Genomic DNA, 27,361 nt, shown 5'->3' on the forward strand with positions numbered 1-27,361 from the left:
TCATCATAAGAACATCTGTGAAGGGCATGAGGGCTAAGATCGCATAGTGGGACATCTCAAAGGCTCATCATAAGAACATCTGTGAAGGGGGTTTCTTGTCTTTTGCTCTACGAAGATCAGTTATCTAAAAAAATCATCTTACTTATTTAAATTACTTTCATAGATAAATCTTTTATGTAGAGCTTTTATTTTGTAAATTTGTAAATAATTCTTCCTTGTAAATCAATCTAATCTTTGTACATATTCTAGATCTCTTTTTGTACATACGTTTGTGGGGTTTTGTTCTCTTTTCTGTGGTTTTATTGGCAGATCTAAAGGATAATTCGGATCCCTCCTACATCTGGAACAAATCCGGCTTTTGAGCGAAGCAGGTTAGATCTCTTTGAGGATTGAACCCTTGCTCTCTTTCCGGCCTAGTTACTAGCCTATTTTGCGGATTTTTTAAAGGGCCGTATAAAATTTGTTAGCCTCTCCTTGGCCGCAAGTCTGGAAGGCCTCCTTCTACTATTGGATTGAAATTTTTTTGGAAGAGTTTGAGGTATAGATCCTCATAATAATTATTTTTAGGCCTTGTTTCTAATCCTATTTGTTTTGCAGGGGTTGTAAGTGACATCTAAAGGAGACTGCAAGCTTTCTAAAGCCTTTAAAGTTTAAACCCTTAGTCTTCTAACACAAATTTCAGGAGGGTTTTGACAATTTTCTGAAGCTTGGAAAACTCATAGGCATCATTTGGCAGTGGTTTAGTAGCCTAGTTGTGGCTTAAAAATTTATTAAGCATTTTTTTTTTAAGAGTTGTAGGGGTATTGGCTCCATTTTATGCCTGGCCGGAAGGGTTTTAGCTTCGGTTCCATCTCTATAAATTTTACTTGCCAACCATTGTTTTGCAGTAAAGGAATCAGGGTTTCTCATAGGGTTTTACCATCGATTTTTGGACAAAAGAAATTTATTTGTTTAAAGGATTTTCAATCTCCTATTCTGGCAAAAAGGATTGCATACAATTAATGTTCCAATTTTAAAAGACCACAAGCTCTTTTGCCTCTCCAAGCCCGACACTTACTAGCAAATATTCAAATTGGTGGTTTAAAATTTTTGGAGGCCACTCTAGCTCAACCGCTTACAATTATCACTCAAATTCTTCAAGGCCACAAGCCTTTCTTAAACCCTAGTCCCTGTTACCTTTTTTGGCTAACCTTTGTGTTTGCAAGATGTTCAAGCATTTTTTAGATGGATTTTTATTGTCAAAATATTTTGTAAAATTGCCATAAGGAGAAATTTTTTGGCATAGCCAAGAGCTTTGAGCCTCTTTTGTGACTAGGATGCATACCTTAAATCCTTGACCTATACTGTTATTCAACCCTTGACACCTTGCATGGGTCTCACGGTGATTTTAAGAGGTCCTCTCCATTGATTTAGAGCATAAATTGATTGATCTAACAATGTTTCATTTACAGGGTTGAGATAGTCTACTTAGGTGGCCTATTTCTCATCAGCTGTGAGCTTTGTTGATTATAATTTTCTTTGTGAGTTAAGGGGACTTGTTCAAGGGTGTTTTAAAGGTCTAATATCTTGTTTTGCAGGGATATCAATCATTGAATTAATAACCTCTATTGTAGTAGAGATATATCATATTTAGAGGATTTCTAAAGCATCTCAAGTGGATCTACTTGTGTATTGAGGAGCTCGTTTGTTTTGAAAGCTATTATATTGTTGTAAAGCTCCTTGTTAAGGAGCCTTCCTTCTGTCTAAGAGGCTTCTCCCAATTGTAATTTCATGAATAGAAGCTATTTTTCTTTTCAGGGAGCTTGGAATCTTATTCCAAGGCATCCTTGTCTCCTCATTTAAAAGGGAGAATCTACTAACTTACTAACCCTCTCGAACTTAGATTTGGCATATTGCATTTTGCATTTTACATTTCTAATCATTGCATGCTAGTTTCATTTCCTAAATTGCATCTCCTAGCTTGCATTTTCTTGCTACTTGATCTAATTGCACTTGAATATCTCTTATCTTTGTCCAATTGCAATAGTAGATCTAAGTATTGGTCTTTGTTGTCTCTTGTTAGCAGTCTCATTTTCCATCTAATAAGTTTGATTTCACTATATAAACTTATTTTAACTGTCTAAATGAGTGAAGAATAATCTCAAGAACACTTTTATTTTAAGGCATTTTGAGATCTTGCTTTAACACTTTCTAATCATCATTGTTTCTTTGAGTATTTCCTATTGTTTCACTGATTATTGACATTAGTCAATAATCTTATTGACATTAGTCAATAATCTTATGCTTTGAAATATCTATCTATATTGTGATTACAAGCGCATTGACATTCTACTTTCCTTGAAGATATATTGTTATCATTATATCTCACTTAAGCATTGCATTCTCACCTCACATTTTAGATCTTAACTTGCATCTTAAAATCTGCCTCCAAGCATAAGCTTGGTTGAATAGAAAGTTAGGCACCTCTTCTCCACTATTCAATTTGAGAATCTTGACCCTTGCTCAACGGTTAAAACAAGTTACCTTGTAGTTCTCTTGTGGGCAATACCTTATAGGAATGGAGGCACATGGGTCATTAGAAAACATGGGGAGGTATCGTTAATGACGCTTCAACCTCTTTCCCCAACAATTCTCTCTACAACCTTGTTTAAGACTTGTTTCAAAACAATTGGGGAGAAGGATTTCACCTAGATTAGGCAGTTTAACTAAATTTATCCAAGATCCTACATCTCACATTAGATGGGTCTTGCATTTCATCATCATTGGTCATTATAATTGGAATCATGAACTAAATTTATAATTGCAAGTTCTACATTATTGTTCTTGTCTCTTCAAGCTTATTGTATTTTGAATATCATCTTTTCCTTGCAATCTTCTAAGTACTTATCTTCTAACTTGAAGTCTTTTCCATTGTGCAGGTGATATAATCTTTATTGAGCATTGTTATAAGGCATTGGTCTCAAATTTGCTAAATCTTATTGTTGCCATATTGATCTTAAATTGTATCTATCATTTAAAACATGCACATTGTATCTATCATTTAATACATACACATTGTTGATCAATAATCACACTTGCTAATTAATTATAATTCATGTTGCATAGAGAGGTAGTTGTCTTTCCCTTAATCTCTTAGAACTTGTTGTTCCAACAAGTTTCCCTTTTCCATCCATCTTTAGTGACTGCCCCCCTTAGCTTTTTTAGGAGAGAGCTTAAACAATGAGTAGGGATCAGAGTGACAACCCCTACTATGAGGGTTGTGTCTCTCAAATTACACCTGGTGGGATTGGGATTTTGCCCACATTGAGGTGTACATTTTAGGTGACAACAAGCGATAAAATCATGATTTTATTGCGATGTTCGCAACAATGCTAGGAATACTGAAACAAACCTGGATTTAGAAGTTTAACAAGTTTAACAATTTAAAATCTTGCATGTGAAAGTGGCGAAGAATGTCACATGCATACTAAGTTTGGGAAAAAGCAATTTCTTCCTTGGTTTGCAATACTTGGAGGGCAAGGAAATAATGCAAATATCCCAAGTCTATCATTTCAAACTTCTTAAAGCTTGATTTCACATGGGTTAAAAGTTTAATGTCACTAGTAGTGAAGGTAGGGTCACCAACATAAGGAACATGGATTATGATGGCTTCCTACTGTCTTGGTGTAGGCATTGGGGTTAGAATGACATGTAGATAAGTTGATGTCATGAAGAAAGCCATCCGTTTTTGTGTACCAAGCTCAAAGAGCTTATTCAAGACCACAGAAAGATTTCTTAAAGTGACAAACATGGTTGTAGCCACTCTAAGCATAGCCATAAGGTTGTTCCATACAAATTTCTTCTTGTAGATCCCCATGCAACAAGGTGGATTTAATATCCATTTGATGGACCTCCTATCCATGCGAGGCATCAAGGGCTAGAAGAAGGTTGATGGAATTCATTTTGGCGACAAGCGCAAAGGTTTCTTTGTAGTCTATTCCTCCATTCTAAGAGAATCATTTAGCAATTAACCACGCCCCACGTATTTCAACACTTTCATGTGATCCATACTTAGTTTGTAATATTCCTAGTGGGAAATATTAAGTGATAACAACAAATAAAGCATAAACATGTAACCATAAAACTAACTCACCATCATAATGATAAATTGCCCCTGAAATTGTACCAAGAGTTGAGCCATTTTATTAACTGAGAAAACAAGGTACATAAAAATGAAGAAGAGGAACCTGGGCTTGCTACAACAAGCTAGTCAAGTCCCAGGTGGAAATGGAGTTACCCAAGTGCTGGAAACTGCTCTCCCAAGTCTCTGCTCTGGCCCAGTAAATTCTGCTACTGCTGGCTGGAAAGGAATTGGTATTTCGGGTCTCTAAACTGCTAAACAAATTCCAAGAAATTAACGGGAGCCCCCTCTCAAGGAACCCAGAATAACCCAAAAAAATCTCACAGACCCAAGTGGTGGAAATGGTCCTAGAATAAACTGTGTCCTCCTCCAGCGATTTCTGTTACTGGTTGTTGAGTGGTACTAGGAATTCTGCCTTCAGGAGTGCTCATAAAATTATGCAAAATTAATCCCATCCTCCTCTCATAAAACCCAAAAAGGGTCTAGTCTGAGTCCAACGTCCCCAAATGACCCCAATTTGTGCGTGACTTCTAACTGGCTAACAAACTAGCTATAGATGAAATCTGCTACAAAATGCTCCAAATCTCTCCTAGAAAATCACCTTCCCACCGGGTTACTTCCTCCCAAATTTTCCCTTATTCCTCTATAGCCACACCATAGATTCTCCTTGCCCAGGGGATTGTGCAAAATGCCGAGTGAGCCCCTGCGTAGGCCAAGAATTGGAGTAGCTCAACTCTCCCAAATGCCTCACCAATAGACTTACAAATTGACAAGAAGCTCCAACCCTCTTTGTGAAAGGATTCTCTGCTAGTTGGCTAGCCCAAATTCCCCTTTTTGTTGGCCCTCCTGAGAGGCACAAATTTCTCTCCTTTGTCTAAAGAAACTCGCTCTAGTTGAAGGAAATGATTGTAAATGTGGCCAACGGAAACTTTGAACTGAGCTCCGCAATTGCGTCACTACAGGGACACTCAAAGTTCTCTGATATGAGGGTGGAATTCCTGCTCGGGAATTCCTTATGTTGAACAACACTATTGTCTTGGCTACGCAGCTCAAGAGAAGTATGCTAAATTGTCAAATGATCAAAAGTAACAAATGTAGGCCTCCAAGCTCTATTTAAATTGTTGGCTCTCTCTCCCTTGGTGGTCTGCACCTTCCACTAATTCGTTCCCGATTCTCTCTCTTCTCACTAGTGTGAATTGCTTCATTGGGTCGAATTTCATTCTCTTATGGCCCCCACATTGCACTAGAGCTATAATTTTCTATTTCTCCTGAGTCCCATACACCAAAAATGTCTCCATTTTCCAAATTACAAAATTGTGCTATGCTTAGCATGTCCCAAATAAACTCCATTAATGCCCTTAAATGAAAAATCAAAATTGGGGATATATCAATCCTTCCCACCAAAAATTTATTGTCCTCAAGCAATTCCTGAACAAGCACACTCTCTGACTGTTGACCCCCACTGTCACTGCAAATTGTCCTTGTGTGGAGCAAGGGGTGCTTAACATTGATAAGGTTGGCTTAGGAAACTGTCCTTGACCCTTGTATGTATCTAATGGATGGGCACCCAACATCAAGGATCTGTTCCGCATATGACAAACTGCTCTACTCCTGCCAGACCACACAACGAAATCTGCTATCCTAGCTCCTGATGATGTACTCGGATATTGCCTTGAGATTAGGCATCCTCCTGCTAATGAGGACTACCATCACCTATGTCTCGTGCTCACATAACACCTCAGGTTGTCCTGCTAATAGTGCACCTTGCAACTCACTCATGGTCACCTCCGTAAGCCTGCACACGTCAGCTCATGCCCTAACCAAATACCACCATTGCGAAGTCTCTTTGTATCCCAACTAACTGTCTTGAGTGAGCCTCTTGTGTCTTGTTGCTTGTGATGAAGGTATCAAGGGACAACACCCAACTCATCTGTGCCTACAAACAATGTAGAAGTGAGAAAGGCGTGCGAGTCCCCATGGATATCATCAAATGATGCTCATTCGCGTCCTCATCAATCTTGGGTGATCGATACCTAATGGCATGCCTGTCGTCTCTATCAGGGGGTCTTCCTAGTGGTAATGCTCCAAAATCCCAATGGGGAGCATCACACATCACTACATAAGGCCAAGCATCCCCACGCTCCCTTGCATAATAACATGTATCTCCATGTCCCTTAGCACACAGATGCACCCAATTGCACACGTCTGTGCACTGCTGGTCACCACAACCAGCCACCATATCATCCTGAATCATCTGGTATCCCTCCTGTGATGAAGTAGTTGTCACTCCATGCGAAACCTCGAGGTGGTATGAATTGCTCCTCCTACTCCACAATGCAAGCCCACACAACACAACACTCCTCCGTGCTCCTTTGTAGAACACTGAACTCTGTGGAACAACTCTACACTCTAGCAAACACCTATGTCAACTGCGCACCACCCTGCATCCTCTGCCATCCCACATGAAACATGCATTCACTACTCTGCTAGTGAAGCCACTACTGTGCCTAGCCTCAGTAGCTCCTGCACCCAATATGCCAATAGAGAGCATTGTCTCCATATAATGCCCTTACTGATGGCACTTTCTCTGACCAACCCCTGCCAGAGTATGATGATCATCCTACATTCCCATGTATGCCCACCACCCTCGAACAACCCACGGAGTCTGCTTGCCCCCTTGTCAATCCAACTCGACAGTAATGTTGATGGAGAGTTGAAAGTGTGTGGGTGGTCGGTCACCAAATCCATTTTGCTGCTAATACCATCACTAACTATGCCCATGTTGTGACGGGAATCCCACCTGGATCCCAACAACAATCTGGCACTCGTACTCCCCTAGTAATCCACAACCTCTGTTGAAATATGGCCATGGATGTACTCACTGCTGAACCTATTTCATTAGGTACCAGCTAGGTACCGCTTGCCATCCAATCCCAAAGGAGGGATCAAATGTGTAATCTCCGTTGTATGAAACAAGCACTCCATGCTGACGCTGCGCCATACTCAACTCAAGCCGCTGGCCTATGCTGACCTGGTCATCCCCTATGACCTGTCTAGACAAGTCTGCCTCTCTCCATCCAATGGGTAAGGGTGAGATAATAACACTGTGGACCTCAAGCAAACTATGCTAGAATCCCAATGTGTGCTCTTTGCGCTGCCCCTCGTCAATGTCTAGCCGCAAGGACGGCTACGCATCCTCCTCCATCACAACCTCAACTTGAGCCTCCGACTGCTCCTCCACCGACAACCCATCATATAAAAAATCCTCACCGGTCATCTCTAGGTGACTGTCATCCGACAACTTTGTCATAGATCTGGATGCCTCTGTACTTATCGGCTCCTCATCAACGGTGGAGATGTCTCCTGACACCTCATCAACCCGTGGTGTGCTTCTATCACCTGAAAACTAGGTCACAACATTAGGTACCTCATCAACTGTCGACATCTCATCACTGACTGTATGCTCAATTGTTTCCTTGCCAACCATGGCCCCTTCAACTACTTTTTCATGTTTTGCCTTGATCCTCCTCCTCATCCCTGCATACTTCCTTTGGATTCCAACTGATTTGTGCATGTCTCATAATTCATAGAACTCCCAAAAGGAGAGGGACACCTGAATGTCATGTCCCAATGATTGGTATGCCCTCCAATTTGTTGCCAATAACTCCACATCAGTTGCAATCATGTCTTGCCATCTTGATGCATTATCCATAATTTTGGGCATAGTGGATTTGTTGTATAATTGAGAATGGTCCTGATTCCCAATTGTGTTATGTGTCGGCTGCTCCCCCACATCAATCGTCATTTGTTGCATCCTAATCACCTCATTCAAGATTACTGCCATGTTGTTTGATTTTAACCTTTCTTTGGATCCCATTAATTCTTAGCTTTTTATTTTGGTCTTGTCATCACTTGGCTAAAGGCCCACAACTTGGCGAAGATCATGCTTTGATACCACTGTAATATTCCTAGTGGGAAATATTAAGTGATAACAACATATAAAGCATAAACATGCAACCATAAAACTAACTCACCAACATAATGACAAATTGCACCAAGAGCTAAGCCATTTTATTAACTGAGAAAACAAGGTACATAAAAATGAAGAAGAGGAACTTGGGCTTGCTACAACAAGCTAGTCAAGTCTCAGGTGGAAATGGAGTCATCCAAGTGTTGGGAAATGCTCTCCCAAGTCTCTGCCCTGGCCTAGTAAATTCTTCTATTGTTGGCTGAAAAGGAATAGGTATTTTGGGCCTCTAAACTGCTTAGAAAATTCCAGGAAATTAACTGGAGCCTCCTCACAAGGATCCCAAAAAATCTCACGGACCCAAGTGGTGGAGATTGTCCTAGAATAAATTGCGTCCTCATCCAATAATTTTTGGTGCTGACTAGTGAGTGGTACTAGGAATTCTGCCCTCAGGAGTGCTAAAAAAATTTTGCAAAATTAATCCTAGCCTCCTCTCATAAAACCCACAAAAACCCATAAAGGGTTTTCGCTGAGTCCAATGTGCCCCGGTGATCCCAATTTGTGTGTGGACCTCTAACTTGCTAGCAAACTAGCTATAGATGAAATTTTCTACAAAATGCTCCAAATCTCACCTAGACCTTTCCATGACAAAAGAGTTTGACGAACAACACCACCAACATTGGGGTACATATAGTAGGACTTGCTGCTCTTGATTGAATGTCAGTGACACACCTTCATACCATCGGCCCATCGACATTGGACCTTGCTTGCAAAGCTTACCACAACTAGAAATTGTTGAGTTATCATTGCCCGATGGCATCATTTTAGTGATGAAGGCTTCACTGCGCATGATTCCTTGGGCTAGTGTTTTAGCACCTATATCTTATATTCAACTTATGCCTTATCTGGCTGCAAAAAATCATTTACCTTCCACCAACCCCCTAGATGTTCTAATACCCGGGATCGATACCCAATGGCATGGCTGTTGTCTCTATCAGGTAGCCTCCTCGGTGGTAATACTCCAAAATCCCAATGGGAAGCATCACACATCACTGCATATGGTCAAGCATCCCTGCACTCCCCTGCATAAGAACATGTATCTCCATGCCCCTTGGCACATGAATGCACCCAGTTGCACGCCTCTGTGCACTGTTGGGGCCCTCTACCAGCCGCCTTAACATCCAAATCATTTGGTATCCCTCCTGTGACAAAGTAGCTGTCACTCCATTCGAAACCTCAAGGCGATGTGAATTGCTCCTCCTACTCCACAGTGCAAGTCAACACAACATGACACTCCTCTGTGCGCCTTTGTGCTCCTCGAGAGAAAAATGAACTATGTGGCACGACTTTTCGCACTGCTGAACACCAACACCAACTGTCGCACCACCTTGCATCCTCGACCATCTCACATGCATCCATGCATCTGCTACTTTGCTAGTGAATCCACTACTTGCTAACGAAAATGATACCACTTTGCCTAGCCTTAGTAGCTCTTGCGTCCAATATGCCAATAAGATAACATTGTCTCCATACAATGGCCTGACTAATGGCCTATTGATGGCACCTCCTCTGACCAACCCTTGTCAGAGTATGTTGGTCATCCTACAATCCCATATACGCCCAACATCCCCAGAAAATCCGCGGAGTCTGCATGTCTCTCTATCAATCCAATTCAACACTAGTGCTTCTAATACCATCACTAACCAAGCCCATGTTGTGATGGGGAAGCCCACCTAGATCCCAACAAAAATTTGGCCCTCGTACTCTTCTAGTAATCGACGACCTTTGTTGAAATGCGATCATGGATGTACCCAACTGCCTAACTTGCTCCATTGGGTACCAGCTCAGTAGCTCTCGCCATTCAATCCCAAAGGAGGGAAATCCCAATGTGTGCTCTCCGTGCTGCCCCTCGTCAATATCTAGCCCCAAGGACACCTACACATCCTCCTCCATCACGGCCTCAACTTGAGCCTCCAATTGCTCCTCCACTGACAACCCATCATATACAACATCCTCACGTGTTAGCTGTAGGTGACTGTCGTCCGACAACTTTGTCATAGATTTGTGAAAATTCCTTAAACCCGGGAATCCCTACTGCAGCAACTGATGGTATTTCTCTTACTTGTTAGATTTACATGAACAATTTATTTGCAGTTTCCTATGGCAAATATCGAAATACATACACTTCAGTCTACACCATTTAAAGTAAGATGCCGAAACAAGAAACTGAACAATAGAGAAAGATACAACACAAATGACATAGTTGTTTTTGGACAAACATCCCCGAAAAAACCCAATGCGGGAAAACTGGTGCAACAAATCTAAAGGTTTTTATTATTAAGCTGAAGTTATTTCTAAAATACAATCTTTGGATGCCTTGCTGGCAATCCAGTATAGAGAATATCACTCGAGCAAAAGAAATTAATGAGATTACCTCACTCTACACTGCAAGTCTTGATTGATCCGGCAGTTGAACCAACGAGTTCCCCACCTACTTCTGCGATGCCCCTGTGTGGGCCTGCGTCGGCCTCTAGGCCACTGCGTCACTTCTGTTGGGAATTGATTTGCTATTTGGCACTGATTCTAGCCCTCTTTGCTCAGAATGTCTAGCTCTCCAGCGAATTCAGACCTCTGTGTGGAAGGCTTCGACGCTACTCTGCATGGGGCTTGCGTGAGCCCTTCCTAGCTCTGCGTCACCCTCTCTGGATTTTACGCTGCCTCCTCTTCCTCTCTGCTGAGTATTCTTGGCTCCAGAGAAGATCCTCCAACCAAAAGTCCCTCTGCCCCTCTCTGCGTGATCACTACAAATCACTGCGCTACCTCTAGCTTCAGCAATTCGATCTGACTGATCAACTCTCTGTGTGTCTTCCAAATGACCCTCAAGCCTCCTTAAATAATCTTCTCGTTGGCATTCAACGACCTAGATTAGAAGCTAATCAATGGATAAGATTATTTCTGCTTGATCCTCGCCTTCTTCTAGAAGTTACATCCACACTTAGATTAATACCCATTAATTATTTTAATTTCCTAAGTTTAGACTTAGGGACCCATTAAAAATAATTAATTATTCTAATAAAAGTGTCTCCGGGTGGAATTTCCCAAAATACTTTCTGGGTTCTTTGGAATACATGTGCCCAAGCCTCCTTGCAAAGTTTGAGACTTAGAGCACATATGATGCTACCAGAAATCAACACTCCCTCTTAGCGAGGAATGTGCCCTATCAATTCCTGCCACTGAAGCATCACTTTGACTTCATAACATCATTCTCTGCGATGCTGATGTTTGACCTTCTGTTGCCCACATGTGGAAGTTGCTGGTCCGAGTTTCTGTGGTAAAGTCCGGCTGCAGGTCTGAAATTCTACGGTGAGGAGGCCAAATTTTAGCCCTAGTTCAGACCTTGTGCGAGTCTGTGGAGAAGCTGCTTGAGGTGATTTGGTGAAGTTTGACTTGGCATCTAAGTTGCATGAAACGGGAAACGGGTACGAGTTTCCGAAACGGGAAGCGATACGAAACTCGACCTCCCCAAATTTTGGAAACGTGGAAACGCGAATATATATATATATATATATATATATATAGAAAATATTTAAATATATATATATGTGTGTGTGTGTGTGTGTGTGCAATCATAAAGCATAAATGATACATTATAATTTATTACACTTAAACATTAAGATTTAATTTACATCACATTTACTCATGAATGATCACATAATGAAAATAAAAATATCGGAATATCCAAAAGCAATTTATTAGATATCCAAATCTCAAAATCGCCTTTATTTATATTAATATATGAGGTTGCAAGTACAATAAAGACTATAAGGCTGCAAGAGAGAGATCCAAATCAGGATTTTCTGCATCCACATCCCATTCTTTAGAAGGACCACTGTTGTATTGGGAGTCTCCTCCTACATAGTCGAACGACCTTAGTGCTCTTGATTAAATACACGTTTCATACCCTAGTACCCTACATGATTTTGATTATTGGGAGTTTCCCCTGCATAGAGGGCTTGGTTCTCTTGATTAAATAGAAGTTCCATACCCTAGTACATGATAAAATCCAATGGAAACATTGCAACCCCCTCAATCTTGAAATCCTGAAAAACAAATAAGTCTGCTGGATTTTGAGTGAGATCTAAAATTCTACTTTCTCCATATGAAATCCAATGAGGGCAAAACCACTCTCAAACATCCTGAGTCATTTCATGGTAATGTTAAAAATTTAAGTAAAAGGATATTATTTTTCATTTGCATCCTTTTACTTTAAGAATTTAACATTACCATGAACTGCATGTCAACACTAGGGCAAAAATTCACTTTTATAACTTTAGACACACATCTAGAAAATTAAAAAACAAATTTGAAAAAAACAAAAAATTAAAAAAAAACACAATTCAATTGGGAAACGCGGGCTGTATGGCCTGGAAACACGTTTCCGGCCGTACGGCCACGTTTCCGTTTCGGGAAACGTGGCCGTATGGCCGGAAACGCGTTTCCAGGCCGTACGGTACGCGGAAACGCATTTTGTTTCGTTTCCCGGTAGGAAACGACCCCTAGGGCCACGTTTCCTGCAACTTAGCTTGGCATCTTGAGGCATCTTGTGGTTGTCATCTTGCTGGTCAGTTTGACTTTGATGTATCTCTTGTTGCATTGATTTTCTAGGAAAAAGGTTGGCTGGGATTTTCCCCCAAGTGGGTTTTCCCAGGGTAAAATCTTGTTGTCTCCTTGTGCATTGTGATCTCTATTGCTCTATTGTCTTTGTGTTTGAATTTATGAATGTGTAATTGCTTAATGATACATTGGAAGTGTTAAATAAACATCTACATCATTGGAAGTAATTATCAAGTTTCAGAAATAAGTGCTTGCATAATTTGCACTCGAAAAATCAACAACACTCTCTTGTGCTTGTGTTTATTTTCTTGCTCTAGTACACACACACTGTCTCTAGGGTTGCACTACTCTTGACTCATTTTTCCAAGTGTTTTGCTGCCTCATTGTTTGTTTGTTCTTGTCTCTGCCATTTACTGTAGCCTAAGGCACAGGCATGTCACATTTTGTTGCGCTCCTATATTATGAAATTAGGGGCAATTATGACTGCCTATTTTGGGATTTGAGGGGCTCTCTTTCCACCTTCTTTTGCAGCCTTGATTGTTCAGGTACAAAGCTCAATGTTTATATTATATGTCAGACCTCGATTGGAGGTCCTTATAAGGAGCATCTCATATATCTCTGTTGTTCCTTTTAGACAGTAACAAAAAACTACTAGATACCCAAGTTACCCCATAACTCGGATTGATGGGACCTCGTCTACTCTTGACTTCTTTGAAACCTATGAGGATTTGTTGCTCTAGATCATAACCCATACAATACCATACCAATAGGCATACTAGCTCTAGATGACTCAGTCTAGCCCCCCTTCCAGTGTACTGCTCACTATGTGCACCAAAGTAGTGAGCTTTCATTTAAGAGATTTTTCTCATTGACCCCAGATATTAGAAGCACTAGCCTTCCTGATTCTTGTGCCCCTTGAATATCATACAGCAAAGTTCCCCTATTCCTAAACACTCCCAAGAGGATATCATTTGCAAGTGCATCGGCACTTTCACAGTTCTTGATGACTCAGGCCACCTTGCCTCTTGGTTTCCTCACTCATCCTTGACATCCTTTGTTTTGCTTAATACCGTGATTTTTCAGAGCCTTTTAGTTTAGAGCACTTCTGGTGTAACGACATCTTATCAAATAATTTCTCAGGCTTTTAGCTTATCTTAGCTAGACATTTAGCAGCTAGTCTCTAGCCTTCTCTAAATTTTATTATCTTTCTGCTTTAAGTATTGTTAGGAGATGCCTTAGCACTCCTCTTTGTACTAACACTGGATGTACTACTTTGGTCCCTTCGACCTACTTTTGTATTTTTTTTGTTCAACATCAATGAAATTATCTTATCTTACCTGTATTTTAGAATTTGGATTTTTGTTGGTTCCTTTCATTTCTGTTGCTATTTCTTGCGAACCTCAACATTGTCTTTATTTGTGGTTTTGACTTCTAAAAACCCCCTTACTTCAGTTGGTGGATGGATCTCAACCTATTTTTCAATTTCTTTCACCAAATTTGACTTCATCTATTATATTGGCCATTGGACTTTGGAATTTGTGTCATTAATGTCATGGTTTCTATGAGGCTTATTTTGCTTTACCTCTTGACACTAATTTTTAAATTAATACCTTTACTCAACTTAGGAATTACATGGGCACATGAAGTGTGAAGGTCCCGCTGATAAACAATATACTTTCGATGTCAATGCTTCTCGTTTAAGATCACTTGGGCTTGGAATTTTCAATTAAAATCTAATTTTACAATGCTAGTTTGATACCTTTGTAATCTAATAGGCTTGTTTATAAATCTTTTATATTCCTTAACGCTCTTTTTTTGCTTAAATTTATTATTGGTTATATTGGAAAGATCCTTGTTGAAGAGGCAACTGCTCATATGATTATAATTGAATGATTTCTTGATGCCTTTAAAAGTTGTTTCATGTTGTTGTCTTTGGCCTGTCAAACATTCTTTGTTTAAAATTTTTGGCTTGGTGGGCACAATTAATTTTGAAAATTGTAGCTGTGGAATTATATGCAGGTTCTGGATATTTTATGAATTCAATGATGCCAGGAGTTCCATCAATACCTGGATCGGTACAACATAATGCCATCGCTGGCTCAGCATCAAAATCTCTTGATGATGCTCTAAGATATATGTCACCAACTTTGGTATCTTTCATAGTTCAGTTACCAGTTGTCAATGGTAAGATTTGGAATCTTCTTTTTATTCTTATATATCTTGAGTTCCTGAAAGCACTTGGTGCAGTGGTTATGAGTCTCTCTCTCTCTCTCTCTCTCTCTCACACACACACACAGAGATCTGTTGGGGATCAACTCTATGATCCTGCAGTGTTTGAGCTGATATCTTATGCATGCTTTCTTTCACTTTTCACAGACTTCTCACTGAGCTTTTGCATTGTTTATAAGTTGGTGGATGTTTCATTTCTTTGTTTTATTTGGGATTAATCTGAGTTGTGGTTTAGAGATAATATCGTGCATATATAATACATATAATATATGGTATCCATTGTATGCATTTTTTATTCTCAACTAGAAAGTCAAATTGGAAGTAGTTTAGTGGCTAAGGAGGTGACGATGACTTAAAAGTTAAAACCATGCCTATCTGCCTGGCTTCTGCTTTGAATATTTTTTGAGTATGGAATAGTGATCCTGCAGCTTCTTGCTTCTGTAAGAGACTATTGATGACAGTGTTGCTTTCTCTTTGCAGGAATTATATAGAAAAAGTATGTGCTTATGTTGTCCAGATAATGTCCAGAGCTAGAATTCTTGTGCTATTTCCAAAACCCTAAGTATAGTAAACATCCACCTTAATTATTTTTAGCACGCCCATTTCCTACTCAATTTTTATTGATAACCTTGCATACTGTCAGTGTGATAAGAGTAATTACTAGCTTCAGTTTAAGTTTACGAGTTGTGAATGTCTTTGTTGCAAAATTGCTTTTCAGATCTTACCCCAATTCATCATCTTTAGGCTTGATTGCTTTTAATTATCTGGTGATCAGTTAACAAGTATCCTTGTGCTGTTGCTTACAAGAGTGAGAACTACAATATTGTAGATGATCAAAATTTGTTTATTTGTGATATTTATCAACGATTTTGATAAAACTACAACATAGACAAGACTGCCATGGGGAACTCTTCAATGTGTGTGGATAAAGATGAAATTTGATGGAACCTCCAAAAATAAAAGTTAAAACCAACTTCTCCAAGAGCAGCATATTCCTATTCTGCATCCCACCTGCTCTCCAGCTCCACAAATTCACTGGATAAACTCCCTGGACAGATCTGAAAGGATGCAAAACACCTCCTAGGGCTGGCACTCTAAGTCCACCGAAGGTAGGGTGAGAATCCAAAGTCCGAGGATGAGGATGATAAGGTGGCAATGGATGTAAGGACCCTTTGATGCGAGGGCCACGTTCTCCTTCTCCTTCACCACCTTTGTAAGGATCCTAATTAGGAATACAAGTGATAACAAGCAAATAATGTGTGCAACAATTTATAAAAATGAAATACACATCAAGCATCCACAAAAAAGTTGTAAATAGGGAATTGCTAAGCCATTTTATTAAATTTCTGAAGGAAAAATACAATAGATAACAATATGGTGTACCTGGGCTTGTCTCAATGGACAAGCATGACCAAACCTAGGTGGGAAAATGGCTTGAGCTGAAGGCTGCTCAACTGCTGCACCAATCTGCACTGCGCTGCCCAGAAAATTGCCTTTCCGCTGAAGTTCGAATGGTTGGAAAGTGCACTTATACTGCCCAGAAAATTGTATGCTTTTAACCCCGAACTCCTTGGCCTAAACCCAGCAAAACCCAGAAGGGGTTTTGGCTGGTTGGATCTCTAATTTTCGACCCCCTTGGAGCCTCACCTCAGCGATAGCTGCAAAACTCTGCTTGCTGGAAACGGGCAGTCAAACCTCCTGAAAACACCTCCAAAGTGTTGCGTTCACCCTTGCTATCCAACCCCTGACTTCCCGGATGAGCTCTTGGCCAAAATCACCTGCTCCCAAGCTCCACAAAAATCTGCTAAGTGGCCTCTGCGCTATCCCTCAGCCCAACAATTCAAACTGCTGGAATGCTGGCTCAACTGGCTGTAAAACCCAGCAAAAATGTTGGTCTAATGCTGCTACCTTAGCTCCCTAATTCCCCGTTAAGAAATATGATCTCTGCTGACCTCAATCTCCCTTTGCGTATTCTCTGGCTGCCCAAAAATATGCACTCCCTGCTCTACGCTGGCTAATGGTGCTATGTCACTGCCCCAGAACTCCTGAAAAACCTTGTGGAATTGCCTCCCTAGGGCGGGCACGGATGGTCACTCGAAGTAGAGGTTGAATCTCTCACTTGAGAGACTCATGGCTAAACAGCAGAGTGAACAATTGAGTAGTTGTTTGCAAATGTCAAAGATGAAACCAAAATGAGAGTTGATCTCTCCTTATAACTCCTTGGGCCTCCTTAGCCTCGTGTGGGCCCCTCCATCCACCCATTCGACTTTCCCTCCAAGCTGTTCGAATGGCTAATTCGAACTCCCATGTGGGTGACCCCCAAATTCCACTAGCAACCAAATATTTTTTATTTGGCTCCTAAGTCCCTAAGTCGAAAGTGTGGGGTCCTCTTCCTTAGTCAAATCTATGAAAAAATGTGTAGTAGCACCCTGTTACAAATGTGTTTGAGAAGGGACATGACAACCTTCGATTTGCAGGTTCTGTTGCCACTGATGGAGCTCTTTAACAAAGATCGTCTCAACTCCTCGTGCTGCAAATCAGCCCACATCCTATCCCACTCTGGGAGCCTATCTCTACCCAATATGCTTTGGACAAAGACCTGCCACTCCTCTGGGACACTGTTGAGTGTCAATCACACTAGCTCTGTGGGTTGAGGCACTGCCCCAACAGCTGATAGCTGGTCTCGGACCTCCTGAATCTTGGGAAGGAATGGATCTATGCCTTGCCCCATCTGCATTTAGATGCATCTCAACTTCTCAAGAAACATCTTCTGTTGCTTGGAAGTTCCCTGGTATAACGTGGAGAGAACATCCTACATCTGTTTGGCAGTATCTTTGCCAACTATATGTGAGACTATATGATCACAGACTCCATCCAAGATCAATCGCTTGCTTGTGTCATCTCTATCTTGTATTCTTTCTGTTGATTTGCATCCTGTGGAGCTACTACTACATTATCAATGTAGGCTTTTCGGCCATATTCATCTAGAAGGAAGGATATCCTTGCTTTCCAGATGATGTAGTTGGAAGATCCATCCAAGCTATCCTGATCACGAAGCCTAGTAGTGGCCATCTCAATGAACTGTCAAAAACTCCCTCTTTCCTTCTACTTGGCTGCTGCTCAGCTACTCGCATTCCCTTCTGGAGTGAGAAGATCTGCTCACAACTATTTCCAATCTGCAAGAAAAATCAAACTTCTTGAGACTAGAAGTTCCCTGAGAGATTTTCCCTCTGTGTGTGCTTTTCTCTCTTCCACCCCGATGTTGGCTCTGCTCTAGCGAAATGTTGCAAAACCCTTTGCATCTAGCTAGAGATTTGCCCAACGAAAAATGAGTTTCTCCCTCTGCCTCTGGAATCACTCGATCTAGAAGGATCGAATTTTTCTACCTGTCTCAAAAAATTCGAACTTTATCAAGCAATTCGGCCTTCTGGCAAAAACATTGTGCTACCTTTGGGAATTTTGACCTGCTTCTCTTAATCAACAGCGAAATTCCTTCTTTTCGCTTTTGAGCTCTCCGAGTGATCAACTGCGCTTTGATACCATGTCAAAATTCCAAAACTGGAATCCTATTGCAGCAACTAGTATTATGTCTCCTAATTTTTAATTAATTTAACAATTTATCTGCTACGACAAATATTGAAATAAACACACTGCAATCTTCACAAATAAAATACTGTGGAAAACTAATGCGCTGGAAATTGAGAAATGCTAGCACACACATAAAATATGAGACAATTATTCTTGGACAAACGTCCCCAGAAAAACCGAACTTGGGAAAGCCTATCCCTCAATGAGGGTTTTTATTATTATGCAGTAGTGAAAATCTGAGTGCAATCTGGATGCTTGAAACTAGCAATCCACAACAATAAATTTTGGGCAAAATTTTTTAAGGTAATTTACCCTTCCTCTACTAGCAATCTCGACACAATCTGCCTTCAGAAACTTGGCCCTCTGGCCCTTTGCGTAGTTTGCTTGATGTCAAGCCTCTAACTAGTCTCTGATGAAGTCGTTCTGCCTCTAGCTGCTGAGGAAATCGTCTCTCCGACCTTTTAGAACCTCTGTCGGCCTCTGAAACTGAGGCGATTTTCTCTCCAGCAAATCGAATTGCCCTCTCTGAAGCTACTGGGCAGTGCTTTGCGCTACCTCATTGGGATAACTCGGCCCTATTGCTACTACCCCTCCAAATCTGGAAAATTTCCTCCAGATCATTGTCCCTACCCCTCACTCACTTCTTCGATCTTTGGCTCTCTCCAGAAATTGACTGTTGCTACTCTGGAAATCGATTTTCCAAGAAATCAAACTGCTCAAGTGTTTTCTCCATCACCACATCGACCTCCTCTTATAATCCACTGTTGGAGCACCAATGACCATGATTAAAACATAATCAATGGCTAGGATCATCTCTAGATCAATCTGTGTGAGTTTCTAAACTATTCTCGCCTTATCTCAATTAATACTAATTAATCAACCATATTCCTTAAGTCTAGACTTAGGAAATATTTAAAAATTGGTTAATAATCTAATTGAGACACTTCTAGGTGGAATTTCGAGAAACAATTTCTGGGATTTGGAGATCTCGTGTATTCTAGTCTCTCTACAAAGTTTTGTGGCTAGTATACATCCGATGCTACAAAAAATAACAAGAAAAGGATAAAGCATCATAACCATATAGAGTGCGGAAAGGTGACATATCGATGGACATTTGATAGTTCCGCAACTAACCCTCCAACCACTTGTTGACAATCTCAGTCTACCTGTCGGTCTGGGGGTGGTAACTAGTGTTGGGTGTAAGCTTTGTGCCCACTAGTCTAAAAAGCTCCTGCCAGAAAGCCCCCATGAAGCAACTCTCCCTGTCACTCACTATCTAAGTCACCGGATTCGTCCTAAACCCCCTACGAATCCCGAATCCAGTGAATCCGACACGATTCGGTTTGGATTCGTGTCCAAATCATATGACACGTCGTGTCCGTTTCCGACACGTCGAATCCGAGGTCGTGTCACAATTTTCAAAAGCGTGTCGCGATTTTGGGACACGTGTCCTGTTTCCAAGACTCGCTAAGCTCAGTGCGGGAAAAAAAGGGCGTGTTTGCTCATTAATATTTTCATTTGGCAAGTGATTTGTGTTGTTGGCAAGTGATTTGTGCTGTTGTAGCAAGGAGTAGAGCATTTTGGCAGCTTCATGATCAAGTCTAGGGCCTAGTATTGATATGCTATTCATGGTAATGTTAAATTCTTAAAGTAAAAGTGGCATTCTCCTTAATCTTCATTTTCATCCTTTTACTTGAATTTTTAACATTACCATGAAATGACTCAGGATGTTTGAGAGTGGTTCCGGCCTCATTGGATTTCATATGGAGAAAGTAGAATTTTAGATTTCATTCAAAATCCAACAGACTTATCAGTTTTTCAGGATTTTAGGATTGGGGGATTGCAATGTTTCCATTGAATTTTGTCATGTATTAGGGTATGGAACTCGTATTTAATCAAGAGCACCAAACCAAGACCTTCTGAATATGTCGCTCCCACTCCCGTTTTCGCTCCCGCTCCCCGCTTTCGCTCTCGCTCCCAAGTAACACTGTTCCTGATGATATGGGTCTGGACACCACTGTTGAGTTGGCATTGGCCAACATGGATCTCAATGATCCAGTGCTAGAGCCTGTTAGATTTGATGACTTAGAGGGGTCAACCTCCATACCAGCAGATGCAGAGGCGACTATGGATACAGGGGAGGAGTAGGATGCAGAGAAGAGCAGTGGGGACCATGAGGATGGGGACTGTGATGTTGATTCTGATGCTGATTGATGCCTTGAGGCTTGTATACCTGTAGTTGTTTTATATTTTCTATTTCTATTTTCCATTGGCATTGCACCAACACTACCTATGTAACACATTTTGATTTGATGACTTAATGAGAAAACTACAATTGTCAGTGTGTTTATCTTACTATCTTGTAGTTGTAAGTTGTCTTTTAGTTATGAATTATGAATCATGATTTAAATTTTTAATAGATTTATCATTTATGTGACCAATACCACTAACATTTATTTGAATTTTGTATGTACTATGCATGTTAATAGCTATAGCTGAAGATCTATGTTTGAAATCAATAAATTTGTATCATTAATTAAAATTTGTGTAAGAAATATGATAATATCTAATTTTTAATATATATATATATATATATATATATATATATAATAAAATAATATATAACGTGTCCTAACGTGTCCTGTTCCGGGGGGTCTACGTGTCTGAATCCGACACCACAAATCTCGAATCCTACGTGTCCTGAATCCCCGTGTCAGGTGACTTAGCTCACTATGGTCTTGGGAAGACCATGCAACCGGAAAACCTCTTTGAAGAACAACTCTGCAACCTGTAAAGCAGAGTACCTGGTGGGTATAACGAAGAAGTGGGCATACTTTGTCAATCTGTCCACCACCACATAGATGCAATCACGACCCTGCACCATCGGAAGGCCTGTGATGAAGTCCATCGAGATGCTCTCCCATTTCCCCTCTAGAATAGGGAGCGACTGCAACAACTCTTTCGGATGAGGCAAGTCCCCCTTTTTCCTCTGGCAGGCCTTGCACTCTTGTACATGCTTCAACACATCCCCCTTGAGGCCTTTCCATGAGAAACACTCCCTAACTATCCTGTAAGTCTTCAGGAACCCCTGGTGTCTTGACAATGGTGAATCATGGGCTACGTGGAGGATTTTCTCCTTCAATTGAGAACCAAGAATCAAATAGATGTGCCCCTTGTAATAAATAACATCTGCCATCACGCGGCAGCGCTCATCCCCATAAGTGCCCTCCAAGATCTCACACGCTTGACGATCTTTGGAGTACTCCACCAACAGTTGTGCTTTCCAATCATGACAAATGCTCATGAGGGAAAGTGTTGCGAGCCTCCTAGATAGGGCATCTGCCACCACATTGTGCTTGCCCTTGATATACTCTATATCAAAATCATAGGCCAAGACTTTGCTGACCCACTTCTATTGCTTGTCATTGAAGTCCTTTGGCCCCAAAAAGTGGCGAAGAGTGGTGTGGTCAGTCTTCACCCTAAACCTATTGCCCACTAAGTACTGCTAGAATTTGGCCAATGCATGCACAATGGCCAACATCTTCTTGTTGTAGATGGAATACGACCTCTCATGCGGAAGGAGTTTCCAACTCTCAAAAGCAATGGGATAGCCATCCTGTGACAACATTGCACCAATGCCTTCACCCGATGCATCACACTCCCAGATGAAAGCCTGAGTGAAATCGGGGAGAGCTAACACTGGACAATTGCTCATCACCTCCTTGAGGTGTTCAAATGCTGCCCGTGCCCTCTTTATTCACGCGAAGGCCCCCTTCGTAGTCAAATCCGTGAGGGGAGCTACTAACTTGAGAAGCCCTTTATGAACTTTTTGTAATAGGTGTAGATGTCGATGAAGCCCCTTAACTCAATCACATTTCGAGGTATTGGTCAATCTTGGATGGCCCTAATCTTCTCCTCAAGCCATCCTCCCTAATAATATGCCCGAAATAGAGCATCTCTGTCAACCCGAACTCACACTTGGACAACTTGGCATAAAATTGTTGCTCCTCCAAAATATGCAAGACCACCTCCAAGTGTTGTAAATGCTCCTCCCATGTCCTACTATAGATCAGAATGCCATCAAAGAATACCAATACAAACTTCCGCAATTGCCCGCTGAACATATGGTTCATGCATGATTTGAAAGTGACTGGTGCGTTGGTTAACCTGAAAGGCATAACCAGAAACTCGAAGTGCCCATAGTAACATTTGAAGGTCGTCTTGATCCCTCACTCTGATCTGGTGGTAGCCTGAACACAAGTCTATCTTGGAGAAGCACTTGGCTCCTCTCAACTCATCCATCAACTCATCTATGCGTGGAATCGGTAGCGGTTCTTTAGGGTCTTTTTGTTGAGCGCTTGGTAATATATACACATGCGTAACATCACATCGTTCTTCTTCACCAAGATAACTAATGAAGCAAAGGGGCTAGAGCTAGGCCTAATGTGCCCAAGTGCTAGCAACTCCTGAATGGCTCGCTCAATCTCATCCTTGTAGGCCTTGGGATGTCTGTATGGAGTGGTAATAATGGCCTGTACCCTCGGCTCTAGCTCAATCGTGTGCTCAAACCCCCTGTTAGGTGGTTGCCCTGGTGGTATGTCCCCAAACACTACCGGGTACCTGTCTAGGATGGCCTGTATGTCAGGGTGTGGTGGCTTGGGTTGACCCCCAGCCTCAGAATCCTCAACTCCATTGCCCACTCAATGTCACCATGCCTCAAGTCAGCCTCCATCCTGTGTGCTGAGACTGTCTATGGAAGGTAAGAATTCATGCCCTGAAGAACAACTAATTTGCCATCCGACTCTGTAAACTCCATCTCCAACTTCCTCCGATCAGTAGTGACTCAACCAAGAGAATAGAGCCACTAGATACCCATCACCACTTCAGTGTCTGGTACATCCACCACGAAGAAATGATCTATCACTAAATAGTTCCCCATTGTCACACGTACATTTCATGGTCCTATCCCCCGACACAAGGAATGACAATCCCTCAAAATCCTCGATTGTGATACCCCTCCTCTGAACCATTTGTGCATCGATGAAATTGTGGGTGGCCCCACTGTCCACCAAAATTGAGACATCCCTGCATGGTGCCTTTGATCCTCAACGTCAAAAATTTGGGTACCCCGACCTAAGGATGCTAGGACCCCTCCTGTTGGTGTGAAAGGGGCTCCCCTTGGTGGTGGTGGTGGTGGTGGTGGTCCCCTCTCCACATGTACCACGTTGTCATTTTTGCCCATCTCGAACTCTACGTGATTTCCTAGTCACTGTTAGAGAAGACTTCAATGTAATGGGCCTTGCCTGTTGTGCATCTATGGCCTGGTGCCTAAGGTTCCTGACAGGTGAAGCATAGCTTCTTCCTCCGAAGTTCTCTTTGGGTCTCATCCAATTGTCCATGCCCCTAGTTGGCTCTCGGTGGTGGAGCCCTATTGTCTCTCCTCGTCTGCCAGAACACCTGTCTAGATGGTATCTGCGTTTTGGCCCTGGGTAGAGCATCTTGCAAGTCCCGGGCTATACCAATTGCATCCTGCAAAGTGATGGGCCTGTTGGACCTCACCAAACCTGTTAGCAGCTCTGCCCGCCCCTCCAAGAACATGAAAACTCTCCTGGCCTCTGATACATTGGACACCATCACTGACAATCTCAAAACTCAGAGATACAGGCCTCAATACTCCTAGTCTGTTTGAGCCGTGTTAGCTCTCCAAAGTTCTTCTCCGAATCTCTCCTCTCAAAACGCTCTAATACCCTCCTGCAAAGTGGTGGGCCTGTTGGACCTCACCAAACCCATTAGCGGCTCTGCTAGCCCCTCCAAGAACATGAAAACCCTCCTGGCCTTTGATAAATTGGACACCATCACTGACAATCTCAGAAACCCAGAGATATGGGCCTCAATACTCCTAGTCTGTTTGAGCCGTGTCACCTCTCCAAAATGATCCTCCGAATCTCTCCTCTCAAAACGCTCCAATACCCTCCGGGTGAAATCCTCATAAGCCGTGACTCTCGCATGTCCCATATTGGTTAACCCATGGAACCACCAATCATGGGCTTCCCCCTCTAAGTGTAGCATGCCAATTTTGATTGCCTCCGCCTTTGTCATCTAGTTGAGTTAAAAATAAACATCTAACTTCTCAACCCATGCCCTGGCTAAGCTCTTTACTAAGCCATCAGAAGTTGGGAGGAATAATCTCCCCATCACATCTAACTTCTCAACCCATGCCCTGGCCAAGCTCTTTACTGAGCCATCAAAAATTGGGAGGAATAATCTCCCCATTGTGCACTGTAGGTCAGTGCCATGTGTGTAGCCTCCACCACTCTGTCTCTTGTTCCTATTATTGCCTTTGAGCTGGCAGAAGTCCTTGAAGATGATGGCCTCTGAAATCGGGCCCATAGGACTGATACTCCACAAATAGTCCCCCATGGGTATCTCCTCCTGCCCTTGCAGCCCTCCAGCACTAGATGCTAAAAATGTGGGGATAGTTGACCTGGCCAGTATACTAGAAACAAGTGGTATGTTGGGTGTGTTCACAACCTGGTGGTGCGAAGTACCCGAGCCTTCACCCAAAGGAATTTCTCCCTAAATCCCCTTGCTCTTGTTGTTGCTACATTTATGTTGTCGCAACTCATCAATGCCCTTAGACCGATCTTTGATGGCCTTCAGAAGATGTTGGAAAATCTCCTCTTCCTTACTCATCTTGTCTCCCCCATTATACCCCATGTTTAGCCTCTCAACCTCCGGTTCAACGGTCACTGGTTCAGGAGTGATTTGGAGCTGCCTTTCACTGCTTCTATACCTATGCCTCCTATAAGTGACGTTTTTCTTATCCTTCGGTGTCATAGACTAAGCTGCTCCCACAGGCTGAGCCAAGACTATGAGCTTTGATACCACTGTAATATCCCTAAGGAAATTTTACAATGATAAACAAAGCATGCATAGTAAAAATACCCACAAAAATTACACACAAATCAGACACCATGAAATGAGCCAAAAATTGCGTTGCTCTGAGCCATTTTATTATAAAAGTATGGGGTTACAATTAGATGTTTGGAAAGTGTGCACCTGGGCTTGCCCAAGGCAAGCTAGCAAAACCCAAGTGATGAAAACAAGTGCTTAAGTGCTGTGTAACTACTTTGGAAGCGTATCACCTTCCAATAGCTACTCCAGAAGTGCTACACCCTTTAATGTACAAGTTAAATTTGACATCCCCATATTTGAGGTTCGGATAGATGCAGATGCCGTAGATAAATGCTTAAATCTACTAGAAGGATATTTTTTGTTCATGATTTTGCCAGCCAGGAAAAGATTACTTCTGCACTTCTCAAATCCGCCCCCCACATCAAGGACTAGTGGGAAACCTATTGTGAGAAAAAGGACGAAAGTAGACCCTCAATATTTTTGGCCGCACCCACTTGGAATTCATTCCCGGACGCCATCAAGGAGCAATACTACCCTGTCGGGAGCTATGAGGATAAATACATAAACTGGACCACACTGCAGGAGGGAAGGGACCAAGACGTGCCGAAGTTTACCAATGTTTTTCATACCCTTCGCACAAAGTTGGGTATCAAGGATACTGAGAAACATTTGTTACTCAAGTACTGCGACTGCCTACACAGGTTCATCCAGGATGAGATGGAGTTGCTGTCCATCTCCTCGTTGGACACGGCATACCGATACGCTGCCAAGATTGAGCAAAAGTTTAAACAGAAAACACGAGACTTTGGATGTGCGAATCCGAAGCAAGGGAAAGATGCCCCCAAACGACAAAGCAAAGGGCAAAGCCAAGGCGGGGTGATCAAGGATAACCCGTCGAAGCCGCAAACAAAGAACAACATCATGAAGACAAAGAAGGACACAAGAAAGTGGTGTGAGTTCCATAAGAGCTCCACTCACAACACAAGTGAGTGTCGAGCCAGGCAGTCACTGGTGGCCGAGTTGAAGGCTTACGAGTCAGATGCATGTTCCATCTCTGAGTCGAAACTCGACAAGGGGAATGATAAAGGGAAGCAGATCATTGACACGAAGCCCAGTGCCATTTTGGTCACCACCAAGATCCAGAAGATTGAGCCTGAAGATCCAGATGAGGAGGAACGCCTATTCCACTCACAGATGTGGGTGAAGGGTTCTCCGTTATAGCTCATTGTCACAGTGGGAGCCAAAAGAACCTCATTTCAGCAGAGGTCATGAAGTGGCTGGGCCTATTGACTAAAGCACATTTGTAGTTGTACACTATCAGTTGGCTTCACCAAGGACGAGATCTCCGCGTCAGCGAGTAGTGTCACCTTCTCTACAACATCAAGCCTTTCACGGATGACGTACTGTGTGATGTTGCTCCTCTTGAAGTTTGTGATGTGTTATTAGGACAACAATACTTATGGAAGTGACATGTTGTATGTGAGTCTAGACCTTGCTCTGTTATTATTTCTTTGGGTAGTAAGTTATACAGGATATCGAAGGTAGCCCCGGCCCTCGCCTACCGCCATCGTTTTGATCTTTGTTAAGCAATCAGTAAAATCATCTCCTAGACTAGGAAAATTGTTTTCTTTTTTATTCGCTCTTAAAGTAAGGGGAAGATCATAGCCACATCCATGGTCCCCGGGAAGGGTTCCTCCACGCAGTAGAAGTAGGTGGATACCGTCGTGGAAGAATACAAGGACATATTCTCCTCACCCACAGGGGTATCCTTGCACTGTCAGGTCAAGCATTTGATCGATCTGACTCCTGAAGCACCTCTACCCAACGGGCCGATATACCATCGCTCCCTTCTAAAAATGAGGAGATCAAGTGGCAAATCCAGGAGTTGTTGCAAAAAGGGCACATCCGACCAAGTTCCTCGCCTTGTG

At 42.1% G+C, this 27,361-nt stretch overlaps 1 protein-coding gene across 1 annotated transcript in view; it reads left to right on the top strand.

The window, feature by feature from the left end:
• The window catches only part of CSTF77 (Tetratricopeptide repeat (TPR)-like superfamily protein), a 409,448-nt gene that overhangs the window by 350,011 nt on the left and 32,076 nt on the right, over positions 1 to 27,361 (top strand). The window contains exon 21 of the mRNA XM_089430577.1: positions 14,721 to 14,885. Coding sequence (XP_089286703.1) covers positions 14,721 to 14,885 — 165 coding nt within the window. The remainder of the gene's footprint in view (positions 1 to 14,720; positions 14,886 to 27,361) is intronic.

The sequence above is a fragment of the Pinus tabuliformis genome, chromosome 5_1, assembly GCF_031772625.1.
Source record: "Pinus tabuliformis cultivar Carrire ecotype Pingquan chromosome 5_1, CPIR1, whole genome shotgun sequence".
NCBI classification, from domain to species: Eukaryota; Viridiplantae; Streptophyta; class Pinopsida; order Pinales; family Pinaceae; genus Pinus; species Pinus tabuliformis.